This window comes from Benincasa hispida, chromosome 4 (assembly GCF_027475165.1).
Source record: "Benincasa hispida cultivar pf3 chromosome 4, pf3_genome.v1.1, whole genome shotgun sequence".
In the NCBI taxonomy this organism is placed as follows: Eukaryota; Viridiplantae; Streptophyta; class Magnoliopsida; order Cucurbitales; family Cucurbitaceae; genus Benincasa; species Benincasa hispida.
In genome coordinates, this window is record NC_143481.1 from 30010055 (window position 1) to 30025513 (window position 15459).

A 15459-nucleotide genomic window follows, 5' to 3' on the forward strand; every position below is an offset into this window, starting at 1 on the left:
TCTTCAAGAATTCTTAGTTTCTAAATCATTAAAACATTAAATCATCACATGGTCACTCACAGCTCGTTGGCCTCTTAACGGGTTATATGTCTCTCCTAGCTCTTCTTAGCCTGAAAGGACATAACTCCTGGTTAAACTACTTAGAATTCTTAACAAAATACCTCAAATAGTTCATTTACTAATGCAACTTTCATCATCAAAGACAACTTTACTAGCGAGATTCTCCTCATAAGCGAGATCCTCATGAGCGAGATCAAGCTTTTCCTAGCGATACTCCCTTACTAGTGAGATCAAGCTTTTCCAAGCGATATTCCCTTACCAGCGATACCAACGATACCTACCTTACCAGCAATACCAGTGATACTCACCTTACCAGCGATACCAGCAATACTCAACCTAATTTCTAGCGAGATTCCCTTCTAGAGCGAGATCCTCATCACAAAATTAGCGAGATTTCCTTCATTAGCGAGATCCTCATCACAAAATCTCACTATAATCTCCACGGTGAGCTGTTTGCTTATTCCTCCGAAGCAGCTGTCTGCTTATGCACAGATTCTCTATTACACTTTAAAAATTCATAACTCAAAATCCAGACCTCTTTTGAAGAAACTTCTTTCTATAAACATGTTTAAAATTGAGTAGCAACATTACCTTAAAATTTAAGCTCAAAATTTCTTGTCGTTTAATCTGGAGATTTAAAACTTCATCGGTGGCTCCAATTCAAGTAGTTGCCTGCTTGTTCAACAATTTCCAGTTCAAAATTAAAAATTATATAACTCGGTTTCCAAGCCTCATCTTAAAAAGTTCCATTCTACAAAGTTGTTCATAACTGAGTTAGCAATATTACCTCAAATGTTTAGCTCAAAATGCTTCATAATTCATCCTGGAGCTTCAATTATTCACTGATGCTAGATTCACTAGAGAAACGAACCCTTCATCTTTATTTTTCCCCTCCGGCCTTATTCCAATGAGTTTTCCTGTACCCACCCACAGAAAATAGACACACAGAGCTTTTTAATGCCACTAGAATTACACAAATAGCCTAAGTAGTTTGTCCAAACCGACCCAATGAATTCAACCTTCTTGCTTATATTACCGCCCAAAATCCAGCATGAACCCTCCTTGTGCCACCATGCCCATTATTGGTAATGAAGGCTAGGATTTAGCAAAACTGCTTTTTCTAACTTCACTCACAATATTACTTTAGCACTACACCTTATTAGATGGCATGGTCTCATTCATATGCTTATTATGCATTCCATCATCAATCATGACCTTTCTTAGCCTAACCGGGTTTTGTCCTACTTTTACACTTAGCTACCCAAGTGCCTATTTCTTCTTGCTTCCTTCTTCTACCCTTCCTAAGGCATGGCTTCATTTAGCTCATTAGAAGACATCACATTACTTACTCTTACTTAAAGTAATTAGGGTTTAGGTTTTACAAGTATGGACAGGCGCGAGTGAGGAAGCGGTCGGTTGCACACGAGCAAGGCACTGAACATGAGGGAGTTGCACGAGGGTGATCGCATAATGTATTCGGGGTTGCATTATAGGCACTAGACAATGAGCACAAGCAGATGAGATAGACGATGTGCGCTAGGGTGCACAATGAATGCAAGGCTAAATGTTGAGGCTGGGCGTGCGTACTGACCAGTGTGCTATGATGAGCGCAAGGCGTTGGATACTCGATGCACGCTAGAGCTATGTGATGAAGCGAGGAAGGATGTGATGAGATATGCGATTACACTGGAAGGATATTGGATTGTTTGGAAAGCGTTTGCAGTCTGGACACAAGATACATAAGGCATGCGATGTGATGCTCGATGGTTGAGCGTTGAGGAGGACTTAATGCTTGGTTGATGATATGTTAAGATTAAGCTATGTGTGGGCTAGGACATGCGTTGGCTTAGATGTATGCGACCAAAGGAGGAAGGCAATAGCCTCAATGTGAGCTATGCACAATCCAACACCCACACAACACTTGCACTTACGGCTTCGGCATGCGTTGCATGGTTCATCGCATTTCAGTGCATCCTTGCGCCAACTCATTCCTTGCACAGAGCTCATTCCTTAACGCGTGCGTTCAACATCCCTGTCTGGCCCTTCAGCTGTTTGCTTATCAACCTAAGCAGCTGCCTGTTTGTTCAAAAGTTCTAGATTTAGCTTACAATTTGAATAACTAGTTTTCCAAGCCTTTTCTCGACAAAGTTCCTTCTACAAACTTACTCTAAAATGTCTTAACAAGCTTACTTTAAAATTTCAGCCTAGAACTTCTCGTGATTTGGCTGAAATTCTCAAATCATCAAGACTGGCTTTAGCTTACCCGAGGGCTCGACCTTTAATTAGATTCTTCAATCTCTAGCCCAATTCCTCTGGAATTTCCTTACGGAAATTCAACCTCAGTAACTAGAAACACTCAGGGTTTTAATGGCTCTGGAATCACTATATTTGCACAAGTAAATTGCTCAAACCCTCTCTTTGAATTCAAACTTCCCTTTTATATTAGCAGTTGCATGCTAACCATTCATTGATAAGCTGCCACCTCATCCTTAGAGAGATAACAACGAACCTAAGCATGACAACTAGCTTACCTAATCATTCACTAGGCTGATCCTTTCCTCTTGGTCATCAACTTAAGGCTTAACTCTCAAGCCAACGCTTGCAATTACTTGGTCGCATGCCTCCTTTAACATTGCATCACCCAGGGCAAGAAGGGAATTATTAAAATATTTAAGGACAAAAAAGGGAAGGAGAAAATTCTCCCCTTATAGTCCCTTTGAATATAGTACATAGATTTTTTTCTTTATTTATATATATAAATATATATTGGCATTTTGTAGTGTATAGTTTAAAATAAAATATTGTATTTTTTAAAAAAAAAAATCAATTATGAAGTATATTTATGTTATATATTTATACAAAAAATAAACTTATTGGGTTATATGTCCTAAAAGTCATAGTTTGTAAAATTAAACATATTCTATTTACAATAAAGTGGTTATTGAGATTTATTAAATAAAATTGTTATTGGATATGTAAACTGCACTTGTAAAAACTAAATCCAATAAATAAGATCCATGACTATTACATGAGTACTTGAAACTTAATGTGGAGACATAAGAGTGGATCAAGTTTGAGTACATAGCCAAAATGGTCTATAGTATATGGATAAGACTGAGTACCTTATTTTAGGGACACTATTGTATGCGACCCACTTTGTATGTAGTACAAACGATGTGATCCTGAATCGTTCATGTGGAAACATGCAAGTGGAGGCATCCTGTGTAAAGAGTTTGTATAAGATCGAACTGAGAAATAAGTCACTCTTCTTTATAATGTTGTTTACTATATAAGACTGACTATTTTAAAGCGATGACCTAAGTAACTTGACCTTAATCATGAGCTAACTATGAACTCCTGTTTATTCTAGACTATCCTTAGATTTGCATAGGTGAAGGTTGGCTTAATAGTGTCGACTCAATACGGCCCCCATTTAAAGGGTAAGACCGAGTAGATGACTGAGGACATAGGGTGCAAGATGAAATTCACTCCTACCCACTTTTAGGGATAGTAAAAAGGTTGTTCTTTAAGTATGGACTTCGGGTTTTGAGCAAGGGGTCCCACCCTCTCATTGGCCTGAGAGGGACTTGGTTTGATGATTGGATCACAAACCAATTGTTCATTAGAGGATTAGAGGAACTTAAGGAACAAGATGTAATCTCGAGGGTGAAACAATTTTTGACCCAGCCGTTATTACGAACAACCTGTGAAAGGTCGACTTATAGATCGTGGTTAAATCAAGTGGATAGAAATATATCTATAGTGGGGGGAGTGTAACTGTTGGACTTTGGTGGAGTGATCTGGTAGTTAACGAATGTTGGTTAATTGGGTTAAAGAATTTAGCCAATTAATCTCGGATCGTTGAAGCCCATGATCTGTAGGTCCATTAGGTCCCCCTACTAGCTAACAAACGGACCAAACCAGCGTCGTTTCCTTGACGTTGGTGAAGAGGGGTGTCGTTTGGACTTGGTTTACATGTCCTTCATTGTAAATTTTGAGTCTATGCCCATTCACCTTGAAGATTTTTCCTGTTTTAGGACTTTTTATTTCGACTGCACCATATGAGAAAACAGTAGTAATTTTAAAAGGACCTAGCCATTTGGACTTGAGTTTTCCAAGCATCAACTGTAATGTAGAATTATAAAGCAAAAATTTTTGTCCAATTTTGAAGTCCTTTCTTATTAAGCCTTTGTCATGAAAAATTTTGATTTTCTTTTTGTAAATTTTTGAATTTTCATAAGCATCTTGTTTAAATTATTCTAATTGCTATAACTCTAGGAGTCTTTCTTTTCCAGCTTGGGCTAGATTCAAATTATATTGCTTTACTACCCAATACATTTTGTGTTCAACCTTTACTGGAAGATGGCATGCGTTGCCATATATAATTCCGTACGGGGTTATTCCTATGGGTAACTTTAAGCGGTTTTGTAAGCCCAAAGTGCATCATTAAGTTTATAACTCCAATCTTTTCTTTTCAGGTATACAGTATTTCCTAAAATGTTTTTCACTTTTCTATTTGAAATTTTCGTTTGACCATTTGTTTGAGTATGATACGGGGTTGCAACACGGTAATGAAATTTGTATTTCTTCAATAATGTCTCTATGGTTCTATTGCAAAAATGTGTTCCTTGGTCATTTATGATGGCCTTAAGAATTCCAAATCTAGAAAAGATGTTATTTTTTTAGGAATTTTGAAACAATAGAAGAATTATTTGTTCTAGTGGGGATTGCCTTGACCCACTTGGAAATATAATCTACTCTAAGTAAAATGTACGGCTAACGAAGAAGAAAATGGACCATGAAATCTAAGCCCCACACGTCAAATATTTCACAAACAAGAATGGAATTGAGAGGCATTTCATTTCTTTTAGACAAAGATCCAGATTTTTGACACTTTTCACAAGACTTACAATGCACACGAATCGACAAAAAGAGAATTCCAAAATAGTCCTGAATCTAAAATTTTTCTAGCATATTGTTATGGACAAAAAATGACGTCCACATGCATGTTCATGGCAAAATGACAAAGCAGACTCAAATTCTTCGTTAGGGTCACATCTCCTAATGATTTGATATGAACAAAATTTCTATAGATAAGGAGGATCCCATTCAAAGTATTTAAAGTCACTTTTTAGTTTAGACCTTCTAGATGAAGACATGTTAAAGGAAAACTTACCCGTAACAAGGTAATTTACCATGTCGGTGTACCACGGTAGGAAAGCATTTACTTTGAAAAGGTGTTTATAAGGAAAGTCCTCTCTAATTGGAATTAACTCTTCTTTTTTCATGATTCGACTTAAATGGTCGGCCACTGAATTCTTGGATCTTTTTATGTATTTCATAGTCAAGTTGAACTCCTGCAAAAGAAGGACCCATTTGACAAGTCTGGGCTTTGATTCTTTCTTCGTCATGAGGTACCTAAGAGCAGCGTGGTCAGTATAAACAATTATTGGAAAACCGAGAATGTAAGATCTAAATTTATGCAAAGCAAACATAATAGAAAGAAATTCTTTTTCTATGGTTGAATAAATGATTGAGATGAATTGAGTATTCTAGATGCGAAACATATCATATGGCACTTCTTGTCAACTCTTTGTCCTAATATCGACCCTACTGCTAGGTTACTAGCATCGCACATGATCTCAAATGGAAAGTCCCATCGAGGTGGTATTCGAGTTGATGTTAACTTCTCTTTGAGTGTGTCAAAGGCTTCCTTGCGTTTCTTATTGAAATCAAATGTGGCAACTTTTTGAAGTAGGCTTGACAAAGGGAGTGCAATTTTTGAAAAGTTCTTAATGAACCTCCTGTAGAACCTTGCACTACCAAGAAAATAGCACACTTCCCTAATGTTTTTAGGATAGGGAAGGCTGGCTATGACATTTATTTTTGTTATATCAACTTCTTTGCCTTTAGAAGATACAAAGTGTCCTAAACTATCCCGTGAGAAGCCATGAAGTGACATTTTTCATAATTCAAAACCAAATTTGTTTCTATGCATCTTTTCAAAATCAGCTCAAATTGTGCAAACAATCTTCGAAAGAATTACCATACACAGTGAAGTCATCCATGAAAATTTCTATGCACTTTTTTACGTAGTCGGAGAAAATGCTCATCATGCATCGTTGAAACATGCCTAGAATGTTACATAGCCCAAATGGCATTCTCTTAAATGCATATGTACCATAAGTTCAAGTAAAAGTAGTCTTTTCTTGATCTTCCTATGTTATTCGTATTTGATAAAATCCAGAAAAACTGTCAAGAAAACAAAACTGTAGCTTCCTAACTAGCCGTTTAACCATTTGGTCAATAAAAGGTATAGGAAAGTGATCTTTTTTTGTTACCTCGTTGAGTTTTCTGAAGTTTATACACATTCTCCAACCGTTTTGCACTCTCATTGGAATCATCTCACCTTTATCAGTTTTCACAATGGTCATCTCGGTCTTCTTCGATACCACGTGTATCGAACTTACCCATTGGCTATTCGAGACTAGGTATATTATTCCGACTTCAAGTAGCTTGAGGATTTCCTTGTAAACAATTTCTTTCATGGTAGGATTTAGTCTTCTTTGAGGTTGAATGGTTACCTTGCCTCCGTCCTCTAGGACAATTTTGTGCATGCAAAGGGAAGGGCTTATCCCTTTTATATCATCCAAAGTCTAACCAATTTCTTTCTTGTGGTCCTTCAATGTTTCTACTAGTGAGCATTCTTGAAAAGATGTAAGTTCTCTAGATTTGATCACAGAAAAGGCTTTATCTTCTCCTAAGAAAACATATTTAAGGTGAGAAGGGAGAGCTTTAAGCTCGATCCCCTGTACCTGAGATTCCACAACATCATTATTAGAAGAATTATCATTCAAATCAAAATCATTCGAAGTAAAGAAAGAGTCAATCAAAGAGTCATCATCATCATGATCAATGGAGGGGGCAACCAAACAATCCAAATTTTCATCAATAGAAAACAAAAATTCATCAAACATGTCGCATGTATCTATGGAACAAAGATATAAATACTCCTCTGGAAATTTCATGGCATCATAAATGTTGAAGGATTTTACCTCTCCATCAAATTCTACTAATAAAGACCCCTTATCTACGTCAATTCTAGTTTTTGCAGTTTCCATGAAGGGTCTACCAAGTAAAATATTAGAAGAAGTAGTAGAGTATGGTTCATCCAATTTCAAAATGTAAAAATCGACTAGAAAGATTAATTCTCCAACTCTCAACAAAAGATCTTCTACTATGTCTAGAGGTTGTATGTATAACCTATCTGCTAGGTCTTCATGAACATGAAAAGGCGTGACGTTTATTGAAGCACCTAAATCTAGCATAGCATGAGTGATAATTCTATCTCCTACTTTACATGGCAAGGTAAACATTCTCGACTTTCTACATTTTTGGGACATAAAGCATGGACATTCTTGCTAACAGTTAACCTCTCCTCTTCCTTCCCTTTTCTTTTCTTAGCACACAAGTCTTTTAAAAATTTAGCATACCTAGGTATATGTTAAATAGCATTAAGTAAAGGGATGTTAATTTGTACCTTTTTTAACATCTCAACAAGCTCTAGATCGGTATCTTCTACCTTAGGTCTTCTAATCTACTAGAGAATGGTGCCTTGGGTACATATGGCTCTACTTTAGGAGGAGAGTAATCACATACCTCGGGAAAAATAGGAGTCTCTTTTGGTTCACTTACCTTGCTCTCTTGTTCTTTCATTACTTTTTCTTGCTTTTTCGGAGGAAATTGAACTGGGTTTCCATCTTGAGAGGATGAGTGGTGTTACCACTTCTGAGAATAATTGCACTTACATTTGCATGCTTTGGTTGAGCGGGGAGCTTTCCTGATGATTTACTCTCAAGCTTGCTTACCATAATTTCAAGTTGCATGATTTATGTGCCCACATTTGAGAAGCCTTGTCTAGTCTCTTGTTGAAAAGATTTTGTGTCTTGTTAAAGTTGTTTAGTTTCTTGTTCAAGTTGTATGTCGTCCTTTTGAAAATTGTGGAGTTCTTGTTGAAATTTCAAAGAGTGGTCAGCAAAGGATTTCACTACATCCTCGAGAGACATACCTGAGGAGCTTGAAGAATATTGATTCTGGTTCCTGTATTTCCCTTGAGATCCCTATTTGAAATTGGGATGATCTTGCCACCCTTAGTTATAAGTTTGCCCATGGGGATCGTACTTCCTTTGGAAACCTCCTATTGCATTCACTTGAGGTTGACCTTGTAAGAAAGATACGGAAGCATGTCCAACCACACCACATGTTCCACATGCTTTAAATTGGGGGAGTCCTCCTTAGCAACCTGAGTAAAAAGGGAAACTAGATTAGATACTTGAGTTCTCAATTCACTAACCTCTTTAGCCTAAACAACATCATATCCAAGAGTCTTTGATCCAAAATTCTGTAAATTCTCCGTCATGGTTGATATTAACTCACTAGCTTTAGTGGGCGTTTTGTCAACTAGAGCTCCACTGGCAGCTGCATCAATGTTGCTCCTCTCAGATGGAAGAATCCTGAATAGAAATACTGGATAAGGTATTGGTTAGAAATTTGATGATGGGGAAAGGAAGCAAAAAGTTGCTTATACCTTTCCCAATACGCATATAGGGACTCCCTACCAATTGCTTTATATTATATATTTCTTTTCTAATATTATTAGCCTTAGATGCAGGGGAAAATTTTTCTAAAAACATTTTCTTAAGACCATTCCACGTGGTAATCGATCCGACCGTCAAGTAGTATAACCGATCTTTGGCCACATCCTTCAAGGAGAAGGGAAAGGCCCTAAGATTAAGTTGTTCTTGCGTTACACCATGTGGGCGCATACCATCACATACCAAATGAAATTCTTTCATGTGTTTATATGGGATCTCACCTGGATTACCTCAGAAAGTGGGTAAAAGATGAACTAAACCGGGTTTCAATTCAAAAGGTACTGTAGTCTCCGAATATACTATACATGCAGAAGTATATCAGCATGCAGCGGAAGCAACAATGATCAATAAGCATTTTAATTTATTAATTTTGGATATTAATAAAGCATGCTCATACATAATAAGACGGTTAGAAGTTATACCTTTGTAGAACCTTTTAAATCAAAAATGTCTAGGTGATAAACTAGTTTTAAAACCTCACATTGCTCACATATTACTCATAAAACCAATTAGCAACGCTTAATAATTCGACCATAATCTCCAGGTAGGAGGTGTTCCGTAGACCGTCAACTTAAATACCTTTAGCCTTCAACAGGATTATATACTAGGTGAGTTTGTAACCCGAGTTTTACAAGTTTAACGACCTATTTTAACTATTAAAACGAGTGGTTAAATTATGTGAGTATGCAGCTGTTCTTTGTTATAGATTTTAAATATCTAACCCAATTCTGTAACAACTTACAAAATTTTAAACATGCTAAACATCCACAACATACATCAAAGGCATTCAATATTTAATATAACATTTATATTAAATAAAAGAAACCTTAAACATGCATACTATATATTATAAAATTTTATAATATACTTTCAATGCATGTAATATGCTTTCTATGGTGGGATTTTAGATCTACATGGCATATTGTATGCACATACAAGATTTTTTAATTATAACATACATCACATGCATAAATAATTAAACATATACTGATATTGTTTTAGTTTTGGAATTTTCAAGCAAACAAAGGCCTAATATTTACAAAAACAGCAAGAAAAACCTCCAAACCCTTTCCGACCGCTCAAACCACTCCAAACCGAACCCAAACAGCTTGAACCAGATGTGAACCACTTGAACCGGACCAATCAAAATATTTTTTAAGGTGAACTGGGTAAAGTTTGAAAAAAACCGATCAAACTGGTCAATCCTCGCTCAGTCAACGAGTCAAACTTGTTAAAACCGATTCAAGAATCTTGCTTCTGGTTGAAATCTCGCTCAAACTCGATCTCTCGTTGAAAATCGGTTCAAGATCTCGCTAGCTCCACTGAATCTCACTAGTTTTGAAGGAAATCTTGCTCAAACCATCAAAATCTCTCTACTTTGCTCGAAATCTCGATTGAAATTCAAATGAAAATCTCACTTTCGCTGAAATTATGAGCAGTGTTGCAATGCTCAAGGGCAGGGTTGCAACGCTGCTTGGATAGAAGCTTACGATCTGGAAATCTATAGCTCGGCCTTCTTCACTTCTTTCTTCAATTACAACTTAATTTCAACTTTAATGACTCCAAATAAATTAAAGACTCTTGAACACACATATAAGCTCATCAAACAAGAGCCAATTACAAATTTAACGTAAGAATCAAAGAGAATTTAAATGCTAAAACTTAGAAAACCATATCAGTGCACCATTTTCATATATCTCATGGAAAACACCCACCACGCCAAAATTAAACCAAATTGAATGCTTAAATGATGCTCTGATACCAATTACAAGAGTATATTAGCATGCAGCGGAAGCAACAAGGATCAATAAGTATTCTAATTCATTAATTTTGGCTATTAATAAAGCATGCTCATACAATAATAAGAGGGTTTCAATTCATACTTTTGTAGAATCTTTTGAATCACGAATTCAGCTGCAAATCTTCTTCATCTTCTTGTGAACCACCTCAAAGTCTTTTCTACTATTCTTAAAGGAGCCTTATATTTAGTTGTGGGACTCAAAACAAGCTTGAATGAAGGAAATTTGGAGAAGAAGCACACTGCTGCAACTTGAAGAACTCCTTCTTCAACCTCTCAAGTTTTTCAGCAAAGACTCGAGAATTGCATTAGTTTTCATTACTGATTTCCACTTCAATCTTCTCTATTTATTGCAGGACAATCATGCAATGGAGAAGACTGCATGAAGAGCATCTTATGCTTTGAAGATTGAAGCAAGAATAAATGGTTTTTGAGTGAGCTCCTTGGTTGATGTTAATGGAGAAATCCAATTTTCCATTTTTGTATATTTCCAATTTTGATTTAAATTTACAAAATGATTTCAAAAATCAATTTGATTTCAAAATTGAAAACATTATTAATTTTTCAAATTAATTTAATAAATTAATTTTCTAATAAAATTAATAATAAATAATTAATTAAACAGTTTAATTAATTTTAATTAATTTAATATTAAATATTAAATTAATTTTATACAATTTCCACCATCATGAATCCCTATTCGTGAATTCAATATTTAAATCATATTTAAATATCAATTGATTTTCCATTCCATTTAGTTCTAAAATTAAACGCGTAATTATAACACAATATAATTACTAATTCTCTTAATTCTAATTTGAACGTTCCAAATTAACTTATCACGCTACTCTAAGACTAATCCATTAACGAGCTAGTAGGGGGACCTCGTGGACCTACAGATCATGGTGAAGGAACTCTTATCAAAGAGTACCTCTGAACGGAAGCAAGATCGTTCCAAACTCATTGAGAAAGAATTAACGCATTTACAATCTAACAGAATAGATATGCATTATACAACAAATTACATGCATGCTTTGAAACTTAAACGACAAAGAGAACGAGAAACGTACCAGTTGAAGAACCCTTCTTCACATAACACTAGTTCTCGTCCAACGGACTGCTCCTCTCACTCTTCGCTGAGAACGTCTAAGCAAATCGTCCACCAAAAACCCGGTCGACTACTCACGAACACAGTAGCAGGGAGTACACCACCACTTAGAACCCTCAGTATTCTCGGTGTGAGAATCTATAAGGTGTGGGCTCTATTGGATTTGGCAGAGGGAAGGAGGAAGAAAAGATCGTATACCACGACCAAGCAAGTGGGAGAATATTGGGTCTATCGTATAGACGATGCTTGATCATTTAAAAAGAGGTACACGATCGTTTAGTAAAAGGGTCGCGATCGTATAGACGATCATTTAGGAAAAGGCTAGATGATCGTTTAGTAAATCCTGTGTGATGTTTAGAAGAACGCACACATGTATACAATCATTTAGAAACGTTGAGCTATCGTATAGGCTCTAGTTTGCTATGCGATAGGCAGTATACACAAAAAGTGAGTGAATGACTAATCTCTTTGTAAAATGAAAACGATTTTCATTTTATTCTTCAGTTACAAAAAATGAATGCAACCTCCCACTATCACACAGTTACGGAGAAAATGTCGACACAATTATCCTATAATTGTCCAAAAATAAATAATAAATATAATCATATTATATTCATTAACCTATGGTTTAATATCACATCAAATGCAACATATGAACAATTGTCTTTTCTCCTCCACTAGATATAACTCGTATTTATATCATTTCCCTCCAAATAATGTATCTCATACATAATGTCAATCATATCATATATAATTAACCAGTTCAATCATATCATATATAATCGAACTCCCTCTTGTCAATTTGAACATTTCAATCTGACCCAAAAACTGATTCTCAACTTGAATCCATTGAGCTACCAAGGGGAACTTATGGACCCATGGCTCGAAGCTCCAACGGTACGTGAATAGCTGACTAAACTCTTTAGCCACGAGATCCACCATCCGTTAACTACCAGACATTCCATTAAAGACCGACAGATGCACTCTTCTCACCACAGATATATTTTTGTGTCCATCAAATATAATCAATCAATAGTACGATAACCCTTCACAGATGCTCGTAAGTACAGCTGGGATAATTTATCATTTTGCCCTTATAGTTACATCTAACTTCTTAAGTACCATTAATCCCTCCAATGAATAATACAACATAGTCCTACTATGTGTGGACACTTTTTGGGCCATGAGAAGGTGTGTCGCGCCACATCGTTCAAGCCCGGAATCAACCTTTAAGGGAGCAATCTATCTACTTACCCTTACTTCTGGGAATGAGTGAATTTCATCTTTTGTAGCTGAGTTCCCAGCTCCCAAATCAGACGAATCCCCAAAGTGGTAGGTTTGAGTCGGCGATCTAGCCACTCGCACCCATGCAAATCAAAGGACAGCCCTCAAAGGCAGGAGTTTCCAACTCACTCAGGATTAAGGTCATGTTACCTATGGTCATCCTAGTGAAGTGAAGTCTCTATCATGAATGGCGTTATATGATGAGACTATAACACTTCGTGGTCCAATCTTATAAAAACTCCTTTGTATAGGATGCCCTCGCTCGCATGTCTCCACATGAATGATCAGGATTAGATCATCTGTAGCAGGTTACAATACTTGTAACTATTCTACAAAGCAGGCCACATCCGTAGCATTACTAGGATAAGGTTTCCTTCCTATATCCATGTAGTACAGACCATTTTGGTCATCACTCAAGACATGATCCACATGTATGTCTCCACACGACAATCAGGGATCTTAGTTTATTTATTTGTGGTAAAGCAAATAAAACATCTAATGTTCATAGACAAAGTGAAGAAAATATCATATATTTTACATCACAAGCGTTAATTCAAAACTGTATTCACAAACTATAGGACACGAGAGTTTAGGGCATCATCCCCTACACATGGGCTCCAACGATTCGAGATTAATTGGCTAAATTCTTTACACCAAATTAACCCACATTTGTTAACTAATGGGTCACTCCACTAAAGCCCATAGTTGCATTCCCCTCACTATAGATATATTGTGTCCACTCGATAACCATGATTAGTAAGTTAACCCTTCACAGGCTGTTCGTAACAACGGCTGGGTCAAATGTCTATTTTACCCCCGAGATTACCTCTTGTTCCTTAAGTCCCACTAATCCTCTAATGAACAATTGGCTTGTGATTCAATCAACAAACCGAGTCCCTCTCGGGCCAATTAGAGAGTGGGGTAACTTGTTCAAGACCCGAAGTCAACAATTAAGGGAACAACCTCTCTACTATCCCTAAAAGCGAATAGGAGCCAATTCCATCTTGCACCCTATGTCCCCAACTATCTACCCGGTCTTGCCCCTGAAATGAAGGTTTATTAAACCGATACTATTAAGCCAACTTTCACCTTGAAGGAACTCTTATTCAAGAGTATCTATGAGCGAAAGCAGATCCTTCCAATTCATTGTGACAGAATTTCCATATATACATTCAAACATAAAGATATGCAATGTAAAGCTAAATTATTAGCGTGCTTAAAGGATCAATAAATAAGAGACTGAAAGATCATACCAATTGAAGACTTTTCCTCACAGCAAGTCTCGCTTTCGCTGGAATGGCAAGCTATCGTTCAACAACACCCAATCGTCTACCACAAACAGTCTCCACATGAACAGAAGGAAACAGGGATGACACCACCACTCAGAGCCCTTAGTATTCTCATAATGAGAATCCATATGGTGGGCTTTGTTCGGATTTGGTAGAGGGAAGAAGGTAAAGAGATCGTATACAACGATCAAGCAAGTGGGAGAAAGACTCGTCTATCATATAGACAAAATGCTTGATCGTTTAGGTGAAATATACGATCGTGTAGGAATAGGTAAGCGATCGTCTAGACGATCGTGTAGGAAAAGCTAAACGATCGTTTAGTAAAAGATAAGGGATCGTTTAGCACTATCATTTAGCACTGTGTCTTTTTGCTTAACACATCATGAGCTATTTAAGTGTCTCAAAACGATTCTTCATCATACTTATCCATTATGAAAAAAGAAGAGATGTCGGCCAATTATCCCATAACTGTCCAATTAATAGATAATAAATATAATCACATTCTATTCATAACTTATGGTTTAATATCATATATTAACCATAGTATTTATCCTCCACTAGATAAAATCATATTTATATTCAATTTCCTCCAAATTAATGTATCTCATACATAAAGTCTATTATATCATATATAATTAACTAGTTCAATTATATCATATATAATCGAACTCCCTCTTGTCAATTTGAACATTTCAAACAGGCCCAAAAACTTATTCTCAACTTGTATCCAAGCTAACAAGGGGACTTTATGGACCTATGGCTCAAAGCCCCAACAGTACGTGAATAACTGACTAAACTCTTTAGCCACGATATCCACCATCCGTTAACTATCAGACATTCCACTAAAGACCGGCAACTAAAATCTTCTTACCATAGATATATTTCTATGTCCATTGGATATAACCAATCATCAGTACGATGACCCTTCCCAGATGCTCGTAAGTTACCTAGGGCATCGCTTTGAAAGAGTCAGTCTTAAATGGTAAACAGTGTTATAAAGTAAGAGTGGTTGATTTCGTGGTCCAATCTTATACAAACCCCATAGGACACCCCCACTCCTCATGTCATAATATATATGATTAGGATCACGTCGTCTGTAGCACTTTACAACTCCATGTAACAACTAAAGAGCGGGTCGCATTCAATAGTGTTACTAGAATAAGGCACCCAACCTCACTCATATACTATAGATCATTTTGACTATTTATTCGAACCTGATCTACTTTTATGTCTTCATATAAAGTTTAAGTACTCATGTAATAGTCA

The 15459-nt window shown here is 36.5% G+C and overlaps 1 protein-coding gene across 1 annotated transcript; it reads right to left on the minus strand.

Moving 5' to 3' along the window:
* Positions 1 to 6716: 6716 nt before the first annotated feature.
* On the minus strand, positions 6717 to 7436 carry LOC120076165 (uncharacterized). Its single transcript, XM_039029932.1, has one exon. The coding sequence runs from the start codon at positions 7434 to 7436 to the stop codon at positions 6717 to 6719; it is 720 nt and encodes a 239-aa protein (XP_038885860.1).
* Between the last annotated feature and the right edge of the window lie 8023 nt (positions 7437 to 15459).

Excerpts from the sequence above, each read along its gene's own strand:
- LOC120076165 (XM_039029932.1), bottom strand. The coding sequence starts at position 7,436 with ATGTTTACCTTGCCATGTAAAGTAGGAGATAGAATTATCACTCATGCT.